Below are 23,658 nucleotides of genomic sequence, written 5' to 3' on the forward strand. Positions count from 1 at the left end.
TTGTTGGTGGTACTAGGGGTGGTACCCAGGGGCTTTTCTACCTCTGGGCTATACTCCCAGACCTATCTTATACTTTATTTGGATAAAGGGTCTACTAGTTAGTGAGGCTCTCAGCTGAGGCTGGTTTTGAACCTGTGCGATCCTCCGGTCTCAAGACTCTCAAGTGCTGGGATTATAAGCGTGCGCCACCACACCTGTCCAAGTCAATTATATATTTTGAACCATTCATAAAATTATGGTTATATCAAGTCAAATTCAAACTTTTGATACTAGTTCAAAAATAATCATAATCATGAAGGCTTGCATGGAGGTGCATGCCTGTAATCCCAAGATCTGGGAGACTGAGAAAAAAGGACTGGAGGTTTAAAGACAGCCTCAGCAAAATTTGAGACTCTGAGCAACCTAATAAGACATTGTTTCAAAATTAATTAATTAATTATTTTTAAAAAGGGCTAGGGGCATAACTTGAAGGTAGAATAAAATTGAGCTCAATCCACAGTACAAAAAAAATCATGAATAAGATACACTAAACATCATAATTAAAGTATCCATGTTGTACAAGAAGAGAATGATCACTTATTTAAAATTATTCTTGAGCAGCAGCAGCAGCAGCGAATTCACCAAGTCCAGTACAGTTACATCTGCGTACTCAAGAACAGTGAGTCAAATTGCGTGCCACAGGGGAGAAATCCCAGTACTGTACTCCCTGGGACTTGACCCAGTGGGGGAGTGGCGGTGGCAGAGATATCACACCATAGGAGAACGTGCAACCTGGCACCTCCCATAATCTAAAGCAGCCTCTATCGACTCCCTGGGTCGGAGACTCTGTGATACAACCCAGTAAAGGAGTAGTGGGGTCAGAGATACTACAGACTCGAGATCCAGAGCACCTTAAGCGAAGTCATAGTGACCCAAGGGAAGAACCCAGACAAGGCACAAACTTCCGAAATCATGGGAAAGAGGAATAATACTGGAGCAATGAATGCCCACAACCCCACAACATCAGAACCCGATAAAACAGAAAACCAGAGATTTCTAGAAGATCAAATCAGGAAAATAACTGTAGAAATAATAGAGGTGCTTCGAAAAGAATTCAGAGAGAGCCAAAAAGAGATAAAGGATGCAATTAATGAAGTAAAGGCCTCAATTCAAAGCACGAACAACCGATTAGACCACATGGAGAACAGAATCTCGCTCTTAGAAGATGATCATTCCAAAAATGAACGCATAGTTTCTAATCTAGAAAAAAATATCCGACAGCAGGAATCTGATATTGAAGAAATATGGGCCCATTTTAAGAGAGCTAACCTAAGAATAATTGGAATAGAGGAGGGAAAAGAAAGTGAAACCAAAGGGATCAACAATCTCTTCAAGGAAGTAACAGCAGAAAATTTTCCAAACATAGAGCAAGAGGTTGATACACAGGTCCAGGAAACGTATAGAACTCCCTTTAGACAGGATCGGAGAAGAGGATCCCCACGCCACATAATTGTCAAAATGACCAATGTGGAAGCCAAGCAGAGAATCTTAAAGGCAACAAAAACAAAGGGCCAAGTGACATTCAGAGGCAAACCAATTAGAATCACTCCAGACTTCCCAAACCAAGTCATGAGAGTCAGAAGGGCTTGGAGTAACATATTCCAAACTCTGAAAGAAAACAACTTCCAGCCAAAAATTGCCTACCCAGCAAAACTTTCTATCAAATTAGATGGAAAAATAAGAAGCTTCCATGACAAACAGAAACTGAAGGAATTTATGTCTTCAAAACCAGCGCTAGAGAAAATACTCAAAGAGATTAACTACAAAGAAGAAATAGGTAACACACACCAGAACCAGAGAAACAAGATTCTCCATCCAACAGACAACTAAGATTGGTTATCTGTGGAGATTCATTATTTATGTTAGTCTTTTACCTATCTCTAAATTGTATTGTTTGCCTTTATTGTTGTTAATTTTTAGGATTTCTAGTTGGAATATTAATATACCTTCAGATATAGCATTTGAAATATCTATATAAAATATCTATATAAAATATAGATATTTTATCCCATTCTATTAGTAACTTTTAACCCTGTTTACATTGTCTTGGGATATACAATATTTTTTTATTTTTTAGGGAGTTTGTATACTCTTCTGTTGCCTGTGCCATTGAAATCATATCCAAGAAATCACTGCCAATTTCAATGTTGTGAGGTTTTATGACCCAGATTTTCTCCTAAAAGTTTATAGTCTTAAGATTTATATTTAGGTCTTTTATCTATTTTGAGTTAATATTTGTATATGGGATTAGGTAAGGGTCCAATTTTATTCTTTTCCATGTAAGTATCATTTTTCAACAATATTTAGTTAAAAGATTATTATTTCCACCACCAAATGTTCGTGGAAACCTTGTCAAAAATAACTTGACAATATAGGGAAGAATTTTGCTCTAGGCTTTTATTTAACTCCAATGGTTTATATATCTGCCTTTAGAATAGTACTACACTGTTTCAATTACTGTAGCTTTATATGGTTTGAAATCAGAAAATATATATCTTCTAGCTTTGTTCTTTTTCAAGATCGTTTTGAGTATCTAGAGTCCATATTCCATATTAGGATAGATTTTTTTTCTGAAAAATAAATATATAAATATATGATAGTTTCACCTAAAAAAATAGAAAAAAAATATTCTCTGGTAAGAAAGAAAGCAAAAAGAAATATTGAAATGTTATCTTTAAGTCATCAAAAGCTTGGTATCAGACAAATGAAACTGCTATGTGAGATTATCATTTTTAATTTTGGATAAATTGCTCTAATACTAGATGTCAACCACTAAGCCAAGCATGGGAGGGAGGGATGGGGAGAGAGTGGGGTGGGGATCGGGTGGGGGCTGACTGGGTGATGTGTGCATGTATGTCTACAAAAGTTTGTATCCCACTATGATGTATGAATACAGTGCACCAATAAAAAATAAAATAAAATAAAATTATTCTTACCCCTAGGTATAAAAAACGGATGAATTCCCCAAAGGTTATCTATCCCAGTGAATTCTTTGGCCTTGAGTCGATCATAAATTTTCAGTTCATTTTTCTGACATTCTGTAAGTCGGACTATCTTGGAAAGTTTCTTCACTAAGAATTTTAGACATTCTTCTCGAGCCAAGAGGGCAGTACCAAACCCAGAGGAAGTCACTCCTAAAAGACAAGAGGGTTAGTACATAAATTAGAAACAGCGTAACACCGAGCTCAAATCTGTTAAGCAGGAGTTCTAGCACAGGTCCCTGGGAAAAAGAGACCTAGCAAAATTACAGTCTAAATACAATTTCCAGTGTAAGTAGGCCTAAAAAAGAAGCCTGACCTAAACCCTCTTTGCCCAGTCTATGCATCCTCAATGAAGCATAATTTTATTCAGCAAAATACTCCAGTCACTCAATAATAAATCAGTCTGGATACAGAGTAACAAAAGTGGCATAATTGGTCATATTGGTTTCTATTTCTAATCTTAGAAACAGCTAAAAATCAGAAATTAGATATGAATTTTATAAATTATAGGAAACGATATGAAACAATCTTAATAACCCCAGCCATTAAAAGTGACCACTCATGTTAAGAATTATTCAGTACTTTAGAAGGTTGTTTTCAACAATTTTCTTTTCAACTTATAATGACCACTTCACATTTATTAAGTGTCTAAGGTACCTTTCCAAAATACAATATTTTTTAAAGAGTATGAAGAAAAGAAAAGCTTCTCTGGGCTTTAGAAATGTTAAAAGTGATTCTACAAAATATTTGGGTCAGAGGTCTGGGCTTGTTCCTTTCTCCACTTCTCCCCATCAGGTAACAGACAACATACCTGAACCTATTCCATCTATATAAACAAGGCAGGCAGCATGGACAAATGTCGTCACAGTTGAGATGTTCTCTGGCCTTTTCATAGCAGCTTCCTCGCCCATTATGTTCATGAAGTTAACCCAGGACAGGATATCTCTGATACTGACCACACACTTTCGGCCAAACTCTTGGTGGGTGAGCCAGCTGATGAAATCCAACATCACCTCAGCTATGTCAGTCCCTGAAACACAAGGAAGCAAAGGCTTTTCTTTTTATGGAACATCACAGTATAGGAGTTCATAATCTGGAACCCACAAGTGAATGAGAAAAGATCTATGTTCCTTAGTTAACATGCAGAATTTTGCACTTAATACTCTTTCTTTCTTTCTTTCTTTCTTTCTTTCTTTCTTTCTCTCTTTCTTTCTTTCTTTCTTTCTTTCTGGTTCTGGGGATGGAACCCAGGGGCATTCGACCTCCGAGCTAAACCCCCCTGCCCTATTTTTTATTCTTTATTTTGAAACCAAGTCTCACTGAGTTGCCGTGGGCCTCACCAAGTAGCTGAGGCTGTCCGTGAACTGTGATCCTCCAGTCCCAGCCTCCCGAGAATGCTGGGATTACAAGCATGCGCCACCACGCCCAGCTAACACTTTGCTTTCTAAGGAAAGGGTTCTATCATGTTGCTAAGGGATTCATGACTAGCATTCCATCTTTGTCAAACAAACAATTAAGGGGGAAAAAAATCTTGAGAATTACAGCCTAAGAAGCTGTCCTGAAAACTGCTCATTGAAAGAAGTATTCATGTGATTCATGTTCAGACAATTATGTAGTTACACCACAATAAATTTTAATATTTTATTTATATTTTAAATAAGCATTACAGAGGTCCCCAATTTATGATAACTTGACTTATAAATTTTCAAATTTGCAATGGTGTAAAAGCATTCACATTCATAGAAATTGTAGTTTGAATTTTCATTTTTACCTAGGCCAATCACGTGTTGTACAATACTCTCAGAGTGCTGGTCAGAGGCAGGGAGTGACAGCTCCAGTTAGCTGCCATAGATTTAAAACTTAAATGAGTGGCCAGGCATGGTGGTTCACGCTTGTAATCCCCGCGCTTGAGAGGCAAAGACAGGAGGATCACGCAGGTTTGAGGCTAGCCACGCTGGCTTAAGAGAACCTGTTTCCAAATAAAAAAGTATAAAAATAGGTCTGGGAGTGTAGCCCAGAGGTAGAAGGGCTTCCAGGAACCCCAGTACCACCAAAAAAACCAAAACAACAACAACAAAAAAACTAAATGAGTGAATGAATGCATAGAGATCTTAACCAAATGTGCTGAAAAGTTACATTACAGGTTCCAGATTTGATACACTCTCTCATACATCTTAGGGCTCAGGATGTCATTTTCTGCTTCTTCCTCTGAGGAGGAAATGGATAGCTCGCTGAAAGATATGATCCTGGGGAAAGCACTAAAATATAAACAGGTTGCTAAAGCCCTTTCTTTGGTCACTCTTGCTGTGATGACGGTCAGCTCTCCTGCAAAAGACCCTGTCAACCACTTCTGACTACCCAGGATCTTGAATTGGAATGTCTCAATCTTGTTCCTGTCTATCCAAACCACCCCAAAGTTCATGGTGGTCAGTAAGCTAATAATGTGAGACCCTGATCACTTCCACAAGACTGTCTCATTCATGGAGCACACAGTAAGCTGCTTAAAAGATCTCAAGAAGGAAATCTAGTCCTGATGATGTCAGGGCTATATAGGCCAGTCCTGTGTGAGGAGCAAGTTACCAAGGCCCAAGCTCAAATGACCAAGAAAATGCAGGATCAAAGAAGCACAGCCCAGAGGTGGGAGTGGACCACAGATGCAGGCTACCACTGAGGTGCTGTCTGTCCCACAGCAGAGAGGAGTTTGGGCCCTTTTCATATTTCATAATATAGTTTTAACTTTTTACAGTACTAGAATTGAACCCAGGGACATTCTGCCTCCAAGCTATACTCTCAGCCCTATTCTTTATTCTTTCTTTTGAAGGTCTAAGTAGCTAAAGCTGGCAACGAACCTGCAATTCTCCTGTCTAAGCCTCTCAAGTACTAGAATTATAAGCTTGCACCAACACGCCTGGCTAGGAAAAATATTTTTATATACCTTGTTGATCCATTTCATAAAAATTGCTGAAAATTTACTTAGCCATTTCATGCTTACTCTCCATACTTCATCAGGGTCCCTCATGACTCCCTGGAAAAGTCCACTGCTACATAGCCTGAAAGCCCGGAGCCACAGGCTCCTGAAGGACAAGTTTTCAGGTACGCCCTAGGTGCTCCCATACTTAACGCCTAAGGATTGCTCATTCTATCTAAATATGAAGCACTCTGGTGACGAAGCTAGTATGGCACTGGGATAGCAGCTGCACTCTCAGCCAATCCTGTCTCAATCCAAATAACCACACAAAGAAATAAGCAGCCCATATGAGATACAGCACTGACTTCTCCAGGGAATCCAGCCCCAAGAGAGCCTGAAGACACACCATGCTTATTAAACAATTCATATCTTCTCCCTCACCTCCTTTCACTAAAATTCTCACAATAAATGTACCAATGTAAATGCACAACCTAGTGAGTGAATAAATCTTAGGAGAGTCATTGGACCAATATATACTCCCCCCACCCCTTGGTCACGGCGTCAGCAAAGAACTTGTGAAAAAGGTAAATTATTGGACCTCACCCCGAACCTAAAAAAATTTAGAAACAATGGGTGTGGGGGCCAGGAAGCTGTGTTTGAACATGTCTCTTAGATGAGTTTGAAAGCCACAGGTTTAAGGCAATTCTTGTGCCATTGTGATTGTTACGTTGGTGGGGAATAGAGAGCAAGTTTACCAAGGAATGAGGAACTCTAACTGTTCAGAAAGTACAACTTAATGTGGACTCTTCTGAAAGAAAGCCTGTGCTCAGAAGACTACAGAACCAGCCTTTCCTGAAATAGCACAGAACTAGCCTATCTAATTTTGAAACTGTGTTTTAGGATACTTTTTAAAAGCACAGCATACTCATGTCAAGCTCAGAGAAAAAGATACCTTTTACTATTCTTTAAGAAAGAAGGCAAAATAATGTAAAAAAACTATGTGTTGAGTCTTAGAACCAAATCTGGGCTCCAAGTTTATGCCATGTGGTATGTAGGGTAAATACATACCTCAAAACTAGGGATATAGTTCAGCAGGCAAGCACTTACCTAGTATGCATGAGGCCCTGAGTTCAATTTCTTGCACCAAACACACACACACACACACACAGACACACACACACACCCTAATATAGGCTTTTATAAATATGAAGCACATAATAAATGTTTTAACTCTTACTGAATAAAAATTGCTAAATCCAGGCTATGGATATATGGAAGTTTTCTTATCACAATCTGATTTCCATATGGTTCGAAGTTTTTAATCATAAAAAAAATTTTAAGTAAAATAATGACCACTAAGATATTGGCTTAAATATTATAAACATTTCTCAAGATGGTAATGATTAACACATGTGTTAACAGGCTAGTGCCATATTTTCCTCAGATCTACTTTATTCTTATTTTTCTGACTCCTTTGTCCTCATAATACATAATACATACTTAGCTTTTGACACAGACACCAGCTCTAATCCATTAACACCACTACCACTACCACCACCTCTAAACTCACCTTTATGATCTGTTCTGCCCAGAGATAATCCTGGACGAAGATTACGATTTATTATTTGAACTAAATCTTCACGCCTTGTGTTTTGAGGGCACCATATTTCCGTAAATCGGTTTCTTAAGGCAGGGGACAGCTATAAGGAACAAAAAAAATAATGTGAATTTAAAATCTCTTTATAGAACAAGAAGAAATTTTTTTCTTGGCTCAATAAGAATGATTTTTTTTTTTTTTTTTGGCACTGGGGATGGAACCCAGGGGCATTATACCTCTGAGCTACACCCCAGCCCTATTTTTATTCTATTTTGAAACAGGATCTCACTAAGTTACAAGGGACTCACTAAGTAGCTAAGGCTGGACATGAACCTGAGATCCTCTGGTTTTAGCCTCCCAAGTACTGGAATTACAAGTGTGCACCACCACATCTGGCTAATGGAAATGAATTTAAAGAAGGCTTGCATTTTAACTCTTATGTAACAAAGAACTATTTAGCTCCTCCAGTTTTAGGGTCTTTGTCCTCTACCTAGATTCCTCTTTTACTTCTTCAACAGTTAATCTCTGTTTACAATGCCACATTTGTTTAACTATTAACTTGTCATTAATTTCCTTTTTCTAAGTGATTGCCAATCTGGGATACCACAAAAAAACCAAGCATAGTGCCAGTACTTGGAGCAACTCAGTAAAAACCTGTTGATTATGTTTTTCTCATCACCATCCTAGACAGTGAAAGCCTCTGGTGCTCAAGACCTTACCTCATTCTGCTTGCTAGGCATATAAGACCAAAAGGCAGATTTCTCTCTGAGAGAGATTTTTTTTTTTCCTTTCCCCGGGTCTGGGAATGGAACCCAGGGGCATTCGACCTCTGAGCTATATCCCCTGCCCTACTTTTAATTCTTTATTTTAAAACAGGGTCTCACTGAGTTGCAAAGAGCCTCACTAAGTAGCTGAGGCTCTACACAAACCACGATCCTTTGTCTCAGCCTCCCAAATGCTGGGATTATAAGGGTGCGCCACCACGCCTGGCTTGCAGTCTTTGTCTTAAGACTTTAACCTAACAGGCAAGTAAATATAACACTGAAATCAGACCACTCCCCAGATGCACACACCTCTAACCCCCATACTGAGAAGGCTGAGACAAGAAGATCCACGTGTGAAGCCAGACTTAGCAGCTTAGCAATAACCTGTTTCAAAATAAAAATAAAAATGGCTGAGAGTGTAACTCGGAGATAGAATGCCCAGGGGTTCAATCCCCAATATGACTAAAAAAAAAATCAGGTACGTTATTTCCACTTGTCAAGAAACCAGTTTTTATATTTGAAGTCTGAAACTACGATGTACTTTGTGTCTTCTCTTCCCAGCATTTCTTGAAGTACTGTGATACTCTTTCTTCTAATACTACGGAGGTAGACAAAGCCCAAAATACTATCCTTTTACTAACTTTCACAAGCTAGGACCTGTCCCATAATGTTGATTTTTCCACTGAACATCACAAGGCCACTGGTTCCTGGCTATATATCTAAACAAAACCTCCTGAAGAGAAGGAACTTTACCAACAACCTGACAGTGACACATAACTCCTAAGTGACCAAATACCCTCCATCTGCAAACCCAGGAAAAGGTTCCTGGTTTCAATTTTTTGGTCACCTTAAAAATCACTCTAGCTTCCGGGAAGATGGCGACCGAGAAAAGCGGGGCTTAAGAGCCCCGCTAACAACCAATCTCCATTACCACAAAATCAGCGCCTTTCATAGCCAGAAAACACCATCACCAGAGAAACAAAAACATCACCAGGCTCCAGAGAGAGAGTGGACTGAGAACAGAGCTCAGAGCCACAGAGGAGATACACTCGCCTCACACCCGAGGACGCAGCAGCAGTGCCATACTGCCGGCGGCAGCGGCGAATTCACCGGACGGCTACAGCAAGCCGAGGTGAGTAGCTGTTGAACAGCCAGGCGGGATCTTTCGGCGCAGGGAGCATCTAAAGCTCCCAGTGGCTGAGCTCAGCACACGCTGCAGGGACTCAGAGTGGAACTCAAAACCAAAGAAAAAATACGCCAGCCTCACGGCCGAGGGCGTGGCAGCGAATCCATATTGCCACCAGCAGCAGCAGCAGTGAATTCACTGAGCCCGCTACAGCTACATCTGCGAACTCAAGAACAGTGAGTCAAATTGCGTGCCACAGAGGAGAAATCCCAGTACTATACTCCCTGGGACTTGACCCAGTGGGGGAGTGGCGGTGGCAGAGATATCACACCATAGGAGAACGTGCAACCTGGCACCTCCCATAATCTAAAGCAGCCTCTATCGACTCCCTGGGTCGGAGACTCTGTGATACAACCCAGTAAAGGAGTAGTGGGGTCAGAGATACTACAGACTCGAGATCCAGAGCACCTTAAGCGAAGTCATAGTGACCCAAGGGAAGAACCCAGACAAGGCACAAACTTCCGAAATCATGGGAAAGAGGAATAATACTGGAGCAATGAATGCCCCCACAACCCCACAACATCAGAACCCGATAAAACAGAAAACCAGAGATTTCTAGAAGATCAAATCAGGAAAATAACTGTAGAAATAATAGAGGTGCTTCGAAAAGAATTCAGAGAGAGCCAAAAAGAGATAAAGGATGCAATTAATGAAGTAAAGGCCTCAATTCAAAGCACGAACAACCGATTAGACCACATGGAGAACAGAATCTCGCTCTTAGAAGATGATCATTCCAAAAATGAACGCATAGTTTCTAATCTAGAAAAAAATATCCGACAGCAGGAATCTGATATTGAAGAAATATGGGCCCATTTTAAGAGAGCTAACCTAAGAATAATTGGAATAGAGGAGGGAAAAGAAAGTGAAACCAAAGGGATCAACAATCTCTTCAAGGAAGTAACAGCAGAAAATTTTCCAAACATAGAGCAAGAGGTTGATACACAGGTCCAGGAAACGTATAGAACTCCCTTTAGACAGGATCGGAGAAGAGGATCCCCACGCCACATAATTGTCAAAATGACCAATGTGGAAGCCAAGCAGAGAATCTTAAAGGCAACAAAAACAAAGGGCCAAGTGACATTCAGAGGCAAACCAATTAGAATCACTCCAGACTTCCCAAACCAAGTCATGAGAGTCAGAAGGGCTTGGAGTAACATATTCCAAACTCTGAAAGAAAACAACTTCCAGCCAAAAATTGCCTACCCAGCAAAACTTTCTATCAAATTAGATGGAAAAATAAGAAGCTTCCATGACAAACAGAAACTGAAGGAATTTATGTCTTCAAAACCAGCGCTAGAGAAAATACTCAAAGAGATTAACTACAAAGAAGAAATAGGTAACACACACCAGAACCAGAGAAACAAGATTCTCCATCCAACAGACAACTAAGATTGGTTATCTGTGGAGATTCATTAATTATGTTAGTCTTTTACCTATCTCTAAATTGTATTGTTTGCCTTTATTGTTGTTAATTTTTAGGATTTCTAGTTGGAATATTAATATACCTTCAGATATAGCATTTGAAATATCTATATAAAATATCTATATAAAATATAGATATTTTATCCCATTCTATTAGTAACTTTTAACCCTGTTTACATTGTCTTGGGATATACAATATTTTTTTATTTTTTAGGGAGTTTGTATACTCTTCTGTTGCCTGTGCCATTGAAATCATATCCAAGAAATCACTGCCAATTTCAATGTTGTGAGGTTTTATGACCCAGATTTTCTCCTAAAAGTTTATAGTCTTAAGATTTATATTTAGGTCTTTTATCTATTTTGAGTTAATATTTGTATATGGGATTAGGTAAGGGTCCAATTTTATTCTTTTCCATGTAAGTATCATTTTTCAACAATATTTAGTTAAAAGATTATTATTTCCACCACCAAATGTTCGTGGAAACCTTGTCAAAAATAACTTGACAATATAGGGAAGAATTTTGCTCTAGGCTTTTATTTAACTCCAATGGTTTATATATCTGCCTTTAGAATAGTACTACACTGTTTCAATTACTGTAGCTTTATGGTTTGAAATCAGAAAATATATATCTTCTAGCTTTGTTCTTTTTCAAGATCGTTTTGAGTATCTAGAGTCCATATTCCATATTAGGATAGATTTTTTTTCTGAAAAATAAATATATAAATATATGATAGTTTCACCTAAAAAAATAGAAAAAAAATATTCTCTGGTAAGAAAGAAAGCAAGAAGAAATATTGAAATGTTATCTTTAAGTCATCAAAAGCTTGGTATCAGACAAATGAAACTGCTATGTGAGATTATCATTTTTAATTTTGGATAAATTGCTCTAATACTAGATGTCAACCACTAAGCCAAGCATGGGAGGGAGGGATGGGGAGAGAGTGGGGTGGGGATCGGGTGGGGGTTGACTGGGCGATGTGTGCATGTATGTCTACAAAAGTTTGTATCCCACTATGATGTATGAATACAGTGCACTAATAAAAAAAAAAAAAGAAAGAAAGAAAAGAAAAAAAAATCACTCTAAAGCCGGGCATGGTGGCATATACTTGTAATCCCAGTACATGGGAGGCTGAGACAGGAGGATCGTGCAGGTTCAAAGCCACCCTCAGCTACTGAGTGAGGCTCTCAGCAACTAAGTGAGACCATTTCCAAATAAAATATAAAAAGCAGATCTGGGAGTGTAGCTAAGAGGTAGAAAGCCCCTGGGTTCCATTCCCAGTAACACACACACAGACACACACACACACACACACACACACACATACACACACACACACTCTCTCTCTCTCTCTCTCTCTCTCTCTCTCTCTCAAACCTGACAAGTGTTTAGGATTAGGATCTCAAATAGTAGATGCTAAATTTATAGTTCCATCTTTAATTTAAAAACCCAGAATACTGAGTTTCACAGAGCTCTTAAGAGCATTTGTTAGGGAAACATAAATGAAGAGCTAGATACCAAACCAGTAGTATTTCAAGCACAAATACAAAGTGAGATGTCAAGTAAGGTAAAATCTGACAAAATTTTCAGTATAATGATTCTAAAATATCTTTTCTTAATTTTCACCTATTACCCAGTTGATATACAATATTAAATTAGAAATGTACTTCTAAGTACCATTATTTGTGGGTATCTGTAACATGAGATCCAATACTACAAGGAAAGTATACTTCAGAAAGCACTGGTTTACCTCTTTTTTCCCAAAGTCACCTCCAGGGTTCATGGTTGCTAAGATACGGAAATTTTTCCCAGCAGTCAACAGCTCTACTTCATTATCCTTGTTCTCTGGGCTCCCTTTCTCAGCAAGCACCAGAGACTTTTCTACTTCAAGAACACTAAAAGAAAATGTGGGAAAAATTAGAGCAGACATACGTATCATATTTACTTGGCCTCCCTAATGTTGCTGAGACTGGCTACAAACCTACAATCTTCCTTTCCCAGCCTCCCAAGAACTGGGCTTATGGACATGCACCACCATGCCTCGCTACATAATTTATCTTAAATTTTCTTTTTTAGCTCAGGTTCATTTGTGATTTATTTACTTATTCATTTATTGCAATATTGGGGATTGAACCCAGGGCCATTCTACCTCTAAGCTATATCCCCAGCCTTATTTTTTATTCTTTATTTTGAATCAGGGTCTCACTAACTGGCAGAGGCTGGCTGTGAACTCATGATCCTCCTGTCTAAGCCTTTCAAGTACCGGGATTACAAAAGCATGCACCAGCATGACCAGCCAAAGCTCCTTTGTTTTAGCCTTACCATACCATAGATCCATTTTTCAGGCTATAGATAGTAAAAACAAATAAACAAACACATAGATTTCTTGAAGGAGACCCTGGTGCTAAAGCCAAAAGAATAACTCATTTTTAACATTTCCTTTGTACCCATGAAGAACCTAAATGTGCATTCAACTGAATATGTTAAAAAAAAAAAGGTCAATAAAAACATCAAACACAGGTTAACCCTCTCATATGTATACCTGTTGAGCCTTTCCAGGACAGAATCATCAGCCAGTGAGATCTCATCCAAAAGGAAAAAGCTATCCTCTTTCATGGCCAGAACCAGAGGCCCATCATTCCACTCAAACAGTCCTGATGTATCTGTTTCTTCCTACATTTTGGCAAAAACATGGGAGAATTAAAAAGCAGTTGGTTCAACAAGAAAAATATACACATAGCTAGCTATTGTCTCCTGGTGTGAAATGGTCACTTTTGCAAGAACTAAGGGTTGGAGAACAGGGAACAAAACCTGCAAACTAGGAAAATTGTGGAGGCCTCATATAGTTAGTGAAAATTTAAAGATATACATATATAATCAAACTGAAACACAATGAACAAAATCCCACAGCTGACTCAAGTACATAGCCAACTGTAGTTATTTTAATGAGTACATCCACATTTATTACTAAACAAACCTTGTCACTTGGCTTCTGTCTTACTGGCCGTGGACCCCCAAGGAAATCCGATGTTTCCATATTTAAGTGGCAGTTGACAGAGTATAATTTCTGATTTGCCAAGGAAGCAAAAAACTGGCAAATTGTAGTTTTCCCACACCTATAAGAAATATACACCAAATTTAAAAAAAAATAGCACATGTACCAAATAAATATGCATATAAGTACCCCAACAGCGAAAGAAGGGAGCCATGGAATCTTATTGCAATAGCACCGTGCTAACCAATGCAAAACTTGAACCCCAAGGCTCACAAGATCCCTATTCAAAATGCTAGTGTCAGCCGGGCGTGGTGGCGCACGCTTATAATCCCTGCGCTTGGAAGGCTGAGACAGGAAGATCGCAGAGGTTCGAATCCAGCCTCAGCTACTTAGTGAGACTCTCAGCAACTTAGTGAGCTCCTGTTTCCAAATAAAATATAAAATAGGTCTGGGTGTATAGCCCGGAGGTAGAAAGCCTCTGGGTTCCACCCCCAGTACCACCAAAAAAAAAAAAAAAAAAAATGCTAGTGTCCTTCCATATTATTTATCCAGAAGGGAATGCACTACAAGAATTCCATCCTTTACTACTTATAACAGCAACCATAAGAAAGGGAAAGAAATTTAATCTTCATAGGCTTCCAAGAGACACTAGGTTTTCTGCTTTCCTCTATGTATCTATCGAATGCCCCTGGTTTCCACCCCAGACCCACAAATTAAAAAAAAATAATAAAAATAAATAAAAAAAAGAATTAAATACACAAAAACAATATCCAGTGACAATAATAAAACAAATCATCCTTTTCCATAATCAAGAATCTAGTCTAAAGGAATGAATGTAAGCCAACAGTTGTTTGTGTTTTTGTTTTCTTAAGAGAAGAAAAAAGAGGAAGGAAGAAATAGAAACCACAAAATACTATCCAATGAGTCCTTTAGAGGAAACTCAAGTAATCCCATGTACTGAAATAAGAATACTCAATGGTTATGTCATAAAAGTTTACCCAGTGTCTCCAACCAGCAGCACTGGTTCACCAAATTCCAATGCCCTTCCCACCAGTATCGCCAATCTCCGCATGCCCTCAGTCCACACAATATGTCTGAACTTCTCCATTGTAGATATCCGGGTGGATAATTTACCTATCCAAGACAGAATAAGTATTTAGATTCTAAGGAGTACAACTTGATCCATACTGCTGTGGAGTTTTTGGCAACTCACCTAGTAATTTTTGGACATTTTCTTTACAGAAAAGAGATGGAGGACACAATTTTTTTTTAAAATGTTTTTCAAGGACTTTCTGAATAACATCAACTTCTTCTTGTTTCCTGACTCGACCTGCCAGAAGCATAAAACCTAAAAATTCAAAAAAGAGAAATCAAGTGGATGGTAGCAAAGACTAATGGATGTATTTGAGAAAATAGAGCAATAAATACTCTCATATCCTGCGGATGGAGTGAAAATCTATAAAGTAAGCTGGGTGTGGTGGCGCACACTTGTAATCCCAGTATTTAAGGAACAGAAACTGGAGGATAGCAGTTAGCGGCCAGCCTCAGCTACTTTGTGAGGTCCTCCACAACTTAGTGAAAACCTGTTTCAAAATAAAAAATAAAAAACAGGGCAGAAGTTGAATACCCCCAGGTTCCATCCCCAGACCTGGGGGTGGGGGGAAGGACTAAAGAACTACCTTGGTAAACAAGGAGAACCTATTATAACTAACCATATGCCAACCCTATGCTTTAGCAATATGGACTTGTAGGTTCCCTGAAACACAATTAAACACACGCATGCACCAAAAGACACATGTAGAAATGTTCAGAGAAGCTTTATTCATAATAAAAAAAAATTAAAATGGACCGGGCGTGGTGGCACACGCTTGTAATCCCCGCGCTTGGGAGGCTGAGACAGGAGGAACACAGGTTCGAAGCCAGCCTCAGCTACTTAGACTCTCAGCAACTTAGTGAGACCCTGTTTCCAAATAAAATATAAAATAGGTCTGGGAGTGTAGCCTGGAGGTAAAAAACCCCCTGGGTTACACCCCCAGTACCACAAAAAAAAAAAAAAAAAAAGCTTCCATGGGCCAATGGATCTTCATTAATAACTCACCAGTACTGTGCAAATAAGATTCCAAAATGCTTTCTATCCACAGAGCGTAACATATAAATTCTTCCGATTAATTAAATCAAAATGGCAAACCCAGGTCTAAACTACCTGTGGTCACCACACTGAAGATAAACAGCTAAGAGAGCTACCATTACCATGGGTCTAAATTCCCAAAGGGCTTATGCCCATACCCTGACTTGAACATGTGGTCATATAAAGCAAAGAATTAAGAAAAACTTATTAACAAATGCAGGAATGAGATTGTTCATACAGTTAGGACTTAAGGAAGACATGCTCCATTTCTGAAATACCTAGGAAAAAGTGTATATGAACCAAAATTTGGGCAAAATTTCTTTTTAACACAAAGTGTGACAAATGACACAATTTTTACTTTGAAAACATCTAATGAAAAACATACCATCATTGGCTAAATGCTGTAGCCAGTCATATTCCTTCTCGGTCTGCTCTGCTAATCTGTATCTTTCAGCCCATCGGAAAAGATCACGAAGGGTGATGAAGCCATGCTTTCCAGCAAACACTGAAGAACTTCTGCGATAGGACTATTAACATATCAAACCAAATGAAAAATAGCATTGGCTGTGGTAAACGGTAAGCAGGTAGAATTACATACACAATTCCTAACAAATTTAAGCTCCCATTTACATGATTTCCCTCTAGATTGTAATTCTCTGGAGAAAACTGTTCAAAGTCATATGTAAATAAGTAAAAAAATATATATGTATAAACAAGCTGGGCATGGTGGTTCACATCTGGGAGTACTTAGGAGGCTAAGACAGGAGGATTGCCAGTTTGAGGTCAGCCTTTGCAACTAAGAAAGAAGAACCACAACAACTTAGTGAGATCTTTTTTTCAAAATAAAAACTAAAATAGGACTGGAGGTATATCTTGGAAATAGAATATGCCTGTTTTCAATCCCCAGAACCACACATAAAAAAAAAAAAAACCATAAACAACAAAATTCCTTATCTCACATGCCATATAGAAAGATAAATAAAATGAATAGTGTGAAAAATGCAAGTTAGCTGGGCTTGGTGGCATACGTTTGTAATGCCAGTACTTGAGAGGCTAAGATAGGATGATTGCAGATTCAACCTAGTGAGGCTCTGTCTCAAAACAAAAAAATAAAAAATGACTAGGGGGTATGGCATGGAGGTACACTGCCCCAAGGTTCAATACCTGGTACCACAGAAGTTAAAAAAAAAAAAGAAAAAAAAAAGCAGCATTAGTCTCACAATGTTAAGAGTACATTATTAGTTTTCTGGAAAATAATTTGGCAATCTATATTTCCTAATAAAGAATACATATAACTCTATAAAATAAAGTGTTTTAAAATCAGCTGGAGGCTGGGCGTGGTGGTGCATGCTTGTAATCCCCGTGCTTGGGAGACTGAGACAGCAAAGCCAGCCTCAGCTACTTAGTGAGGCTCTCAGCAACGTAGTGAGACCCTGTCTCCAAATAAAATATAAAATAGGTCTGGGACTATAGCCCAGAGGTAGAAAGTCTCTGGGTTCCACCCCCAGTACCACCAAAAAAAAAAAAAAAAAAAAAAAAAAAAAAAAATATATATATATATATATATATATATATATATATATATATATATATATATAAAATCAGCTGGAAGCTGGGTGTGTGGTGTAACATACCCATAATCCCAGCACTTGGGAGGCTGAGACCAGGAGGATCACAAGTTAGAAGTCAACCTCAGCAATTTAGTGAGGCCGTCTACAACTTAGTGAGACACAGTTTCAAATTTTAAAAATAAATAAAAAAATAAAAATAAAACAGGGCAGGAGATATATCTGGGAGGTAGAAGACCCCTGAGTTCCATCCCCTGTACCACCAAAAGATAAAAAAAACCAACACACACACACACACACACACACACACACACACAAACTGCTAGAGCCAGGCAATGTGGAGTGTATATAATCCTAGCTACTAAGGAGGATAAAGCACAAAAGGATCCCAGTTCAAGACAAGCCTGAGCAACACAGAGGAACTACATTTCAAAATGGGAGAAAAATCAAGTTGACAAGGAAAGAATATTTCTTCAATTGTACACTAAAGTACAAAACTACAGACATAACCAACGTTACGTCCATGTAAAACATAAAAGGTATACTTTGCCTATGTCAAATTCTGTACTAGGCAAAGTGCTCCAAATTTTTACACAAATAGGGAACTGTCATCACATTTAAATATCAAAATAGCCGGGCGTGGTGGTACACACTTGTAATCCCTGCACTTGGGAGGCAGAGACAGGAGGATCGTGCAGGTTTGAAGCCAGCCGCACTGGCTTAAGAGACCCTGTTCCCACATAAAAAAAAGTATAAAAATAGGTCTGGGAGTGTAGCCCGAGGGAGTTTATCCAGAGGTAGAAGGGCTTCCAGGAACCCCAGTACCACCCAAAAAAAATCAAAATATTTTTAAAAATAAGATCCTGCCAGGTGTGGTGTCACATGCCTATAATCCTAGTAGTTGAGATGCCAAGACAGAAAGATCACAGGTTGAAGGGCAGCTTCAGCAACTTAGACAATTTCAAATTTAAAAAAAGGGTTAGTGGTGTCTCTCAGAGGTAAAATGTCCCTGGGTTAAATCCCTAGCAACCCCCACCATAAATAAACAAGCATACAAATAAATAAACAAATTAACTAATTAAATTCATAAGATCTTTATTCTGTAAAAATAAATGGATGAATAGACTCACTTTTACCCAAAGAACCTGTTTTTTTTTTGTTTTGTTTTTTTGGTGGTACTGGGGGTAGAACCCAGAGGCTTTCTACCTCCGGGCTATACTCCCAGACCTATTTTATATTTTATTTGGAAACAGAGTCTCGCTAAGTTGCTGAGAGCCTCATTAAGTAGCTGAGGCTTGCTTCAAACCTGCGCGATTCTCCTGTCTCAGCCTCCCAAGCGCAGGGATAACAAGCATGCACCACCATGCCCGGCAAGAACCTGTTAAATTTTGATCACCAAATCTAACCAACATACTTCTTCTGAAACTAAGTTCAGTGAGGAGGAAATGAAATACCTGAAGATCCAGCATGACTTTAACTAATTTGCTACAGTAGGAGGGTGGTAAGCTACATCGCTTGTGCAAAATTGTTTCCAACTCAGAACTAGGCAATTCATCAAAGTGCAATTCTACAAATCGATTCCTGAATGCTCTAGAAAGCACCTAGAAAACAAAAACAATACAGTAAAAATAATGGCATTTTAATCCTAACTCCCCAGACAGAGGACATGCTATTTACCACAAAACAAAAACCCTTTCAATGGAGGTAAAAATGTCTCATTCCTACCAAGAAATATTTGCCATTTAACAAATGGAAGCTATAGAATAAATATTACACACCTTTCTGCCTCCATAAAGGCCTGGAGGATTTTGGGTGGCAAAAAGCATGAACCGAGGATGTGCTTTAACAACTTCTTGTGTTTCTGTTATTAGCAATTCACGGTTATCATCCAACAGTCTGTTCAGTGCCTCTAACACATCGGTGGGGGCCAAATTTAATTCATCTAAGATAATCCAGTAGCCCTTTCTCATAGCATCAATAAGAATTCCTAGGAGGAAAGCAACACTAGGAATTATATGTTAGTACAATGTTTTAATACATATGTACAAATCCACAAATTCTAAAGGAACATAAAATTTCAAAGCTAATTACGCTCTACAGCCAATCTTGTCCAAAACAATTTGTGCATTGTAGATCAAGGAAGCACAATTTTCAACCAAAACAGTCCCCTTTTTTTAACCACAAAGGAAGAGCTAGGGATGACAAATATCTCTTTTCTAATTTAATTTTTCCTTTGCAGGATAAATCCATTTAAATCAACAAATTCTTACACCTAGTCCCAAATCCCCATGTCTTACTCTATTCTTGGGATCTCAAGGAAATGAAGCAGCATTACAACTGTCTTCTTTAAAATCTGGCCCTAGCTTTGTACATAGCTGGCAAGATGAGTGGGATATGAAGGAAGTCAACACCCTAAGATCACCCCTTAATTATCTGTAGCTTGGGGGCAAAAAATAGGCAATATGGCTCAGATTCATGTGCCTCAATTAGAAAACATGAAGAATATTACTTAGGAAAATGGGTCTATGAGACTGAAAGCATACATTTGTGGAATGGAATATGAACCTTACCTTCTTTAAAGACAAGCTTCCCTGAGGCGTCAGATGTGTAACAACCAATGTACTCCTGAATATCTGTGTGTTCGTGATTGTTAATACGCACACAGTGGTTACCAGTAGCTGCAGCCAGCCACCGGATCAAGCTTGTTTTACCAACTGATGTCTCTCCCTGAATCAGCACTGGGTATGTTCTGTACAAGGTCATCGAATACAACAATTTAAAAAAGAAAAAAATGCAGAAACCAGAATTATTTTGAGGTGCTGTTAAAGAGAAATGATGTCATTTAACAATATCATATTTTATAAACTTATGCAATGAAAATTATCTATGTAAAAATTACTCAGAAAATACACAGAAAATTAATTTCAACCTTTCTGGCACAGTACTGACTTTACAAAGTAGTCATTCACCTAGCCAGTATGTAACAATGCTCTTTCAAGGTTAAGGAAATTAGACTAGAGTAACATTAATGTCTGTCTGTAGAAACTTCACAGCAGCCAGAGAAAAAGCCTACACACCCTGCAGAGACCACTCGAACTATATCTCTCAGGTTCAGTTTAACAGAAGATGTTAGAACATATGTCTCATCTATTGTAGGCTCCTTATCTCCCACTGAAATCCAGTAGCCTTCAACCTGGATAAGCCGACCGCCTTTTGGCTCAGGAATAGGCTGAAAAGACAGAAAAAATTGAGAAATTATCCAGTGTCATAAGAGCCATGTCATTGTTTTTAAGAGGGCAATAAAACAGAAAAAGAGGTTATTATTAAAAATGCTGCCTTCGCTGGGCAGGATGGTGCACACCTATAGTCCCAATACTTGGGAAGCTGAAACAGGAGTATCACAAGTTTGAGGCCATATTCAACAACTTAGTAAGACCTTGTTTCAAAATAAAAAAATCAAAAGGAGCCAGGCAGACAGGCAAGGGGGCACATAACTTATAATCTAAGTATTTGGAAGACTGAAACAGGAGGATCACAGGTTTATGGTCAGCCTCAGCTATTTAGTGAGGCCCTCTGCAAATCAGTGAGACCCTGTTTCAAAATAAAGAATGAAAATAGAGCTGGGGGGTGTAGCTTGGAGGTAGAATGCCCCTGGGTTCAATTCCCAGAACCACAAAAAAATTTTTTTAAAAAGGAATGGGCATTGGTACATGCCTGTATCTCCATATTTAGAAAGCTCAGATAGAAAGATTGCAAATTTGAGATTTTAGTCAGACTTACAGTAACCTAGCAAGATCCTGTTTCAAAAACAGAAAATAAAAAGGGCTGGTGGTGTAGTTTGGAGGTAGAACATCCGTGGGTTCAATCCTCACTACCACAAATGAGTAAATAAATAGATAAATTGATTAATAAATGCTATTAAGTAAGAAATAAGGAATGCTAGGGTATAGCTCAGAGGTGGAATGTTCCTTGGTTTAATCCTCAGTATGAAAAAAAAATTATTTCCCAATGTATTAGGATTCATTTTTTCTCTCTCACCTATGAAAACACCCACTCTGAGAGAGTAGTATTATCAAAATAATGTATTTCATATAGATCATGTATGAGGTGATAAAGAAGGGGGCTTTGCATTATTATACTCAGGATTTCTGAGAAGACACAAAACTGGCCATCCAGAAAATCATTTGTGGATAATATTATGATTTTCAAGATAAAAGTATGTTATTCGGTTGGTGTTATGTTTTAAATTTAAAATGTTCCCCCAAGGCTGGGTATGGTAGGGCATGCTTGTAATCCCCACACTTGGGAGGCTGAGACAGGAGGATTCAGCAGGTTCAAAACCATCCTCGGCTAGTTGGTGAGGCCCTCACCAACTTAGTGAGATCCTGTTTCCAAATAAAATATAAAATAGGGCTGGGAGTATAACCCGGAGGTAGAAACCCTCTGGGTTCCACCCCCATTACCACAAAAATAAATAAATAAATAAAATGTCCCCCCAAACCCCAGGTGTTGACAATGTAGCCAGGTTCAAAGGTAAAAAATTGCTGTAGGAGGTGAGTCACTGGGGATATGGCCTTGGGGACTGTATTTGACCCCAGTACCCTCTTATCTCTGCTTCCTGGCCACTTTTCCTCAGCCATACCCTGCTACTCAACTTGGAGCTGGCCAATTACGGTCTGACCTCTGAAACATTGAGCCCCTGAGAAGCCTCTCTTCTGGTAAGTTGTGCTTGTAAGGTACTTTGGCTACACTGAAGGAAAAGCTAATGAACGGATTGTATAAGATCCCATTTTTAAGCCAGGTGTGGTGGCGCACGCTTGTAATCCCAGCATTGGGTAGGTCAAGACAGGAGGATTACAAGCGTGCGCCACCATGCCCAGCTCCTTTTATTTTTATTTTGAAATAGGATTTCACTAAGTTGCTGAGAATCTTGAACTGCCGAGGCAGGCTTCAATGTGCAATCTCTGTGTCCTAGCCTCTCAAGTTCTGGGATTACCGGCTTGTGTCACCACACCTAGCTCATCTGTACAATTTCTTAAAAAGACTAAATCCAAAATAACTTTAAGACCCAGTGGTTCTCTCTTTCTAATAAGCAAGCAATCAACATGTAAATAGGCTCACTGATGAGCCAGTTTCACTCTGCCTCTTTTAGCCACATGCTATTTGAAGCTATTTCTGTGAAACTCAAATGATCATTGTTTCTAACGCTGTTGTTTCTAACGCTGTTAGAAACAATGATCATTTGAGAGACAATGTTAGAAACAGTGTTAGAAACAATAATCATTTGAGAAACAAATATAAATCCTCCTCCAAGAAGGTCGAAATATAAATCAGAAGGAAACAATATAGATAACCTATGGAGCAACCATACAACAAAATGTTATATGGCTCTTAGAAAGTATGTCATAACAGTTTCTGACATGGGGGAGGGGGGGATTCAAGATGCAAGTAGACCAAAAAAGGAAATATAGGTCTGAAGATATAGCTCAGTTAGAGTCCTTACTTACCATCTACAAGGACCTGAATTTAATCCTTGTGCATGCACATGCACACACACACAAAGAAAAAAGGAAAAGCCACAGAATGGTCATATGCAATGCTCTCAAATTACTTATATTAAATGCATACATTAGAATGTCTCCATAAACACATAGTAGAACTTGAATATTTAAGAAAAGAAAATACATAAGTTATAATGTATCTGGAAAAGGCTATCTGCAGGATTTAAATCTCCAAAGAATACAAATGATTCTATCACTTCTGTAATCTTTAAATATTTTTGCAACAGAGTACTCTTATAATTAGAAAGTTCTATTTTTAAAAACTACACCAATTCGGGTGTGGTGGTGCCCGCTTGTAATCCCTGCGCTTGGGAGGCGGAGTCAGGAGGATCGTGCAGGTCCGAAGCCAGCCGCGCTGGTTTAAGAGACCCTGTTTCCAAATTTTAAAAAGTATAAAAATAGGTCTGGGAATGTAGCCCAGAGGTAGAAGGGTTTCCAGGAACCCCAGTACCACCAAAACAAACAAAAAAATAAAAAATAAAGAAAGAAAACTACAGCAAAACATCTGAA

General features: G+C 38.6%; 1 protein-coding gene across 3 annotated transcripts in view; it reads right to left on the reverse strand.

Moving 5' to 3' along the window:
• Positions 1-23,658, reverse strand: part of MDN1 (midasin AAA ATPase 1) — a gene marked incomplete at both ends in the record, with an annotated part of 175,663 nt that overhangs the window by 102,313 nt on the left and 49,692 nt on the right. For all 3 annotated transcript variants that reach the window (XM_080700327.1, XM_080700326.1, XM_080700325.1), the window contains 13 exons: positions 2,976-3,173; positions 3,832-4,050; positions 7,499-7,628; positions 12,647-12,791; positions 13,439-13,569; positions 13,874-14,012; positions 14,890-15,025; positions 15,105-15,239; positions 16,405-16,546; positions 19,042-19,188; positions 19,366-19,574; positions 20,158-20,336; positions 20,665-20,816. In XM_080700327.1, the coding sequence (XP_080556453.1) occupies positions 2,976-3,173; positions 3,832-4,050; positions 7,499-7,628; positions 12,647-12,791; positions 13,439-13,569; positions 13,874-14,012; positions 14,890-15,025; positions 15,105-15,239; positions 16,405-16,546; positions 19,042-19,188; positions 19,366-19,574; positions 20,158-20,336; positions 20,665-20,816 (2,062 nt within the window). The remainder of the gene's footprint in view (positions 1-2,975; positions 3,174-3,831; positions 4,051-7,498; positions 7,629-12,646; positions 12,792-13,438; positions 13,570-13,873; positions 14,013-14,889; positions 15,026-15,104; positions 15,240-16,404; positions 16,547-19,041; positions 19,189-19,365; positions 19,575-20,157; positions 20,337-20,664; positions 20,817-23,658) is intronic.

This window comes from Muscardinus avellanarius (genome assembly GCF_963383645.1).
Source record: "Muscardinus avellanarius genome assembly, chromosome: 8".
Classification (NCBI taxonomy): domain Eukaryota; kingdom Metazoa; phylum Chordata; class Mammalia; order Rodentia; family Gliridae; genus Muscardinus; species Muscardinus avellanarius.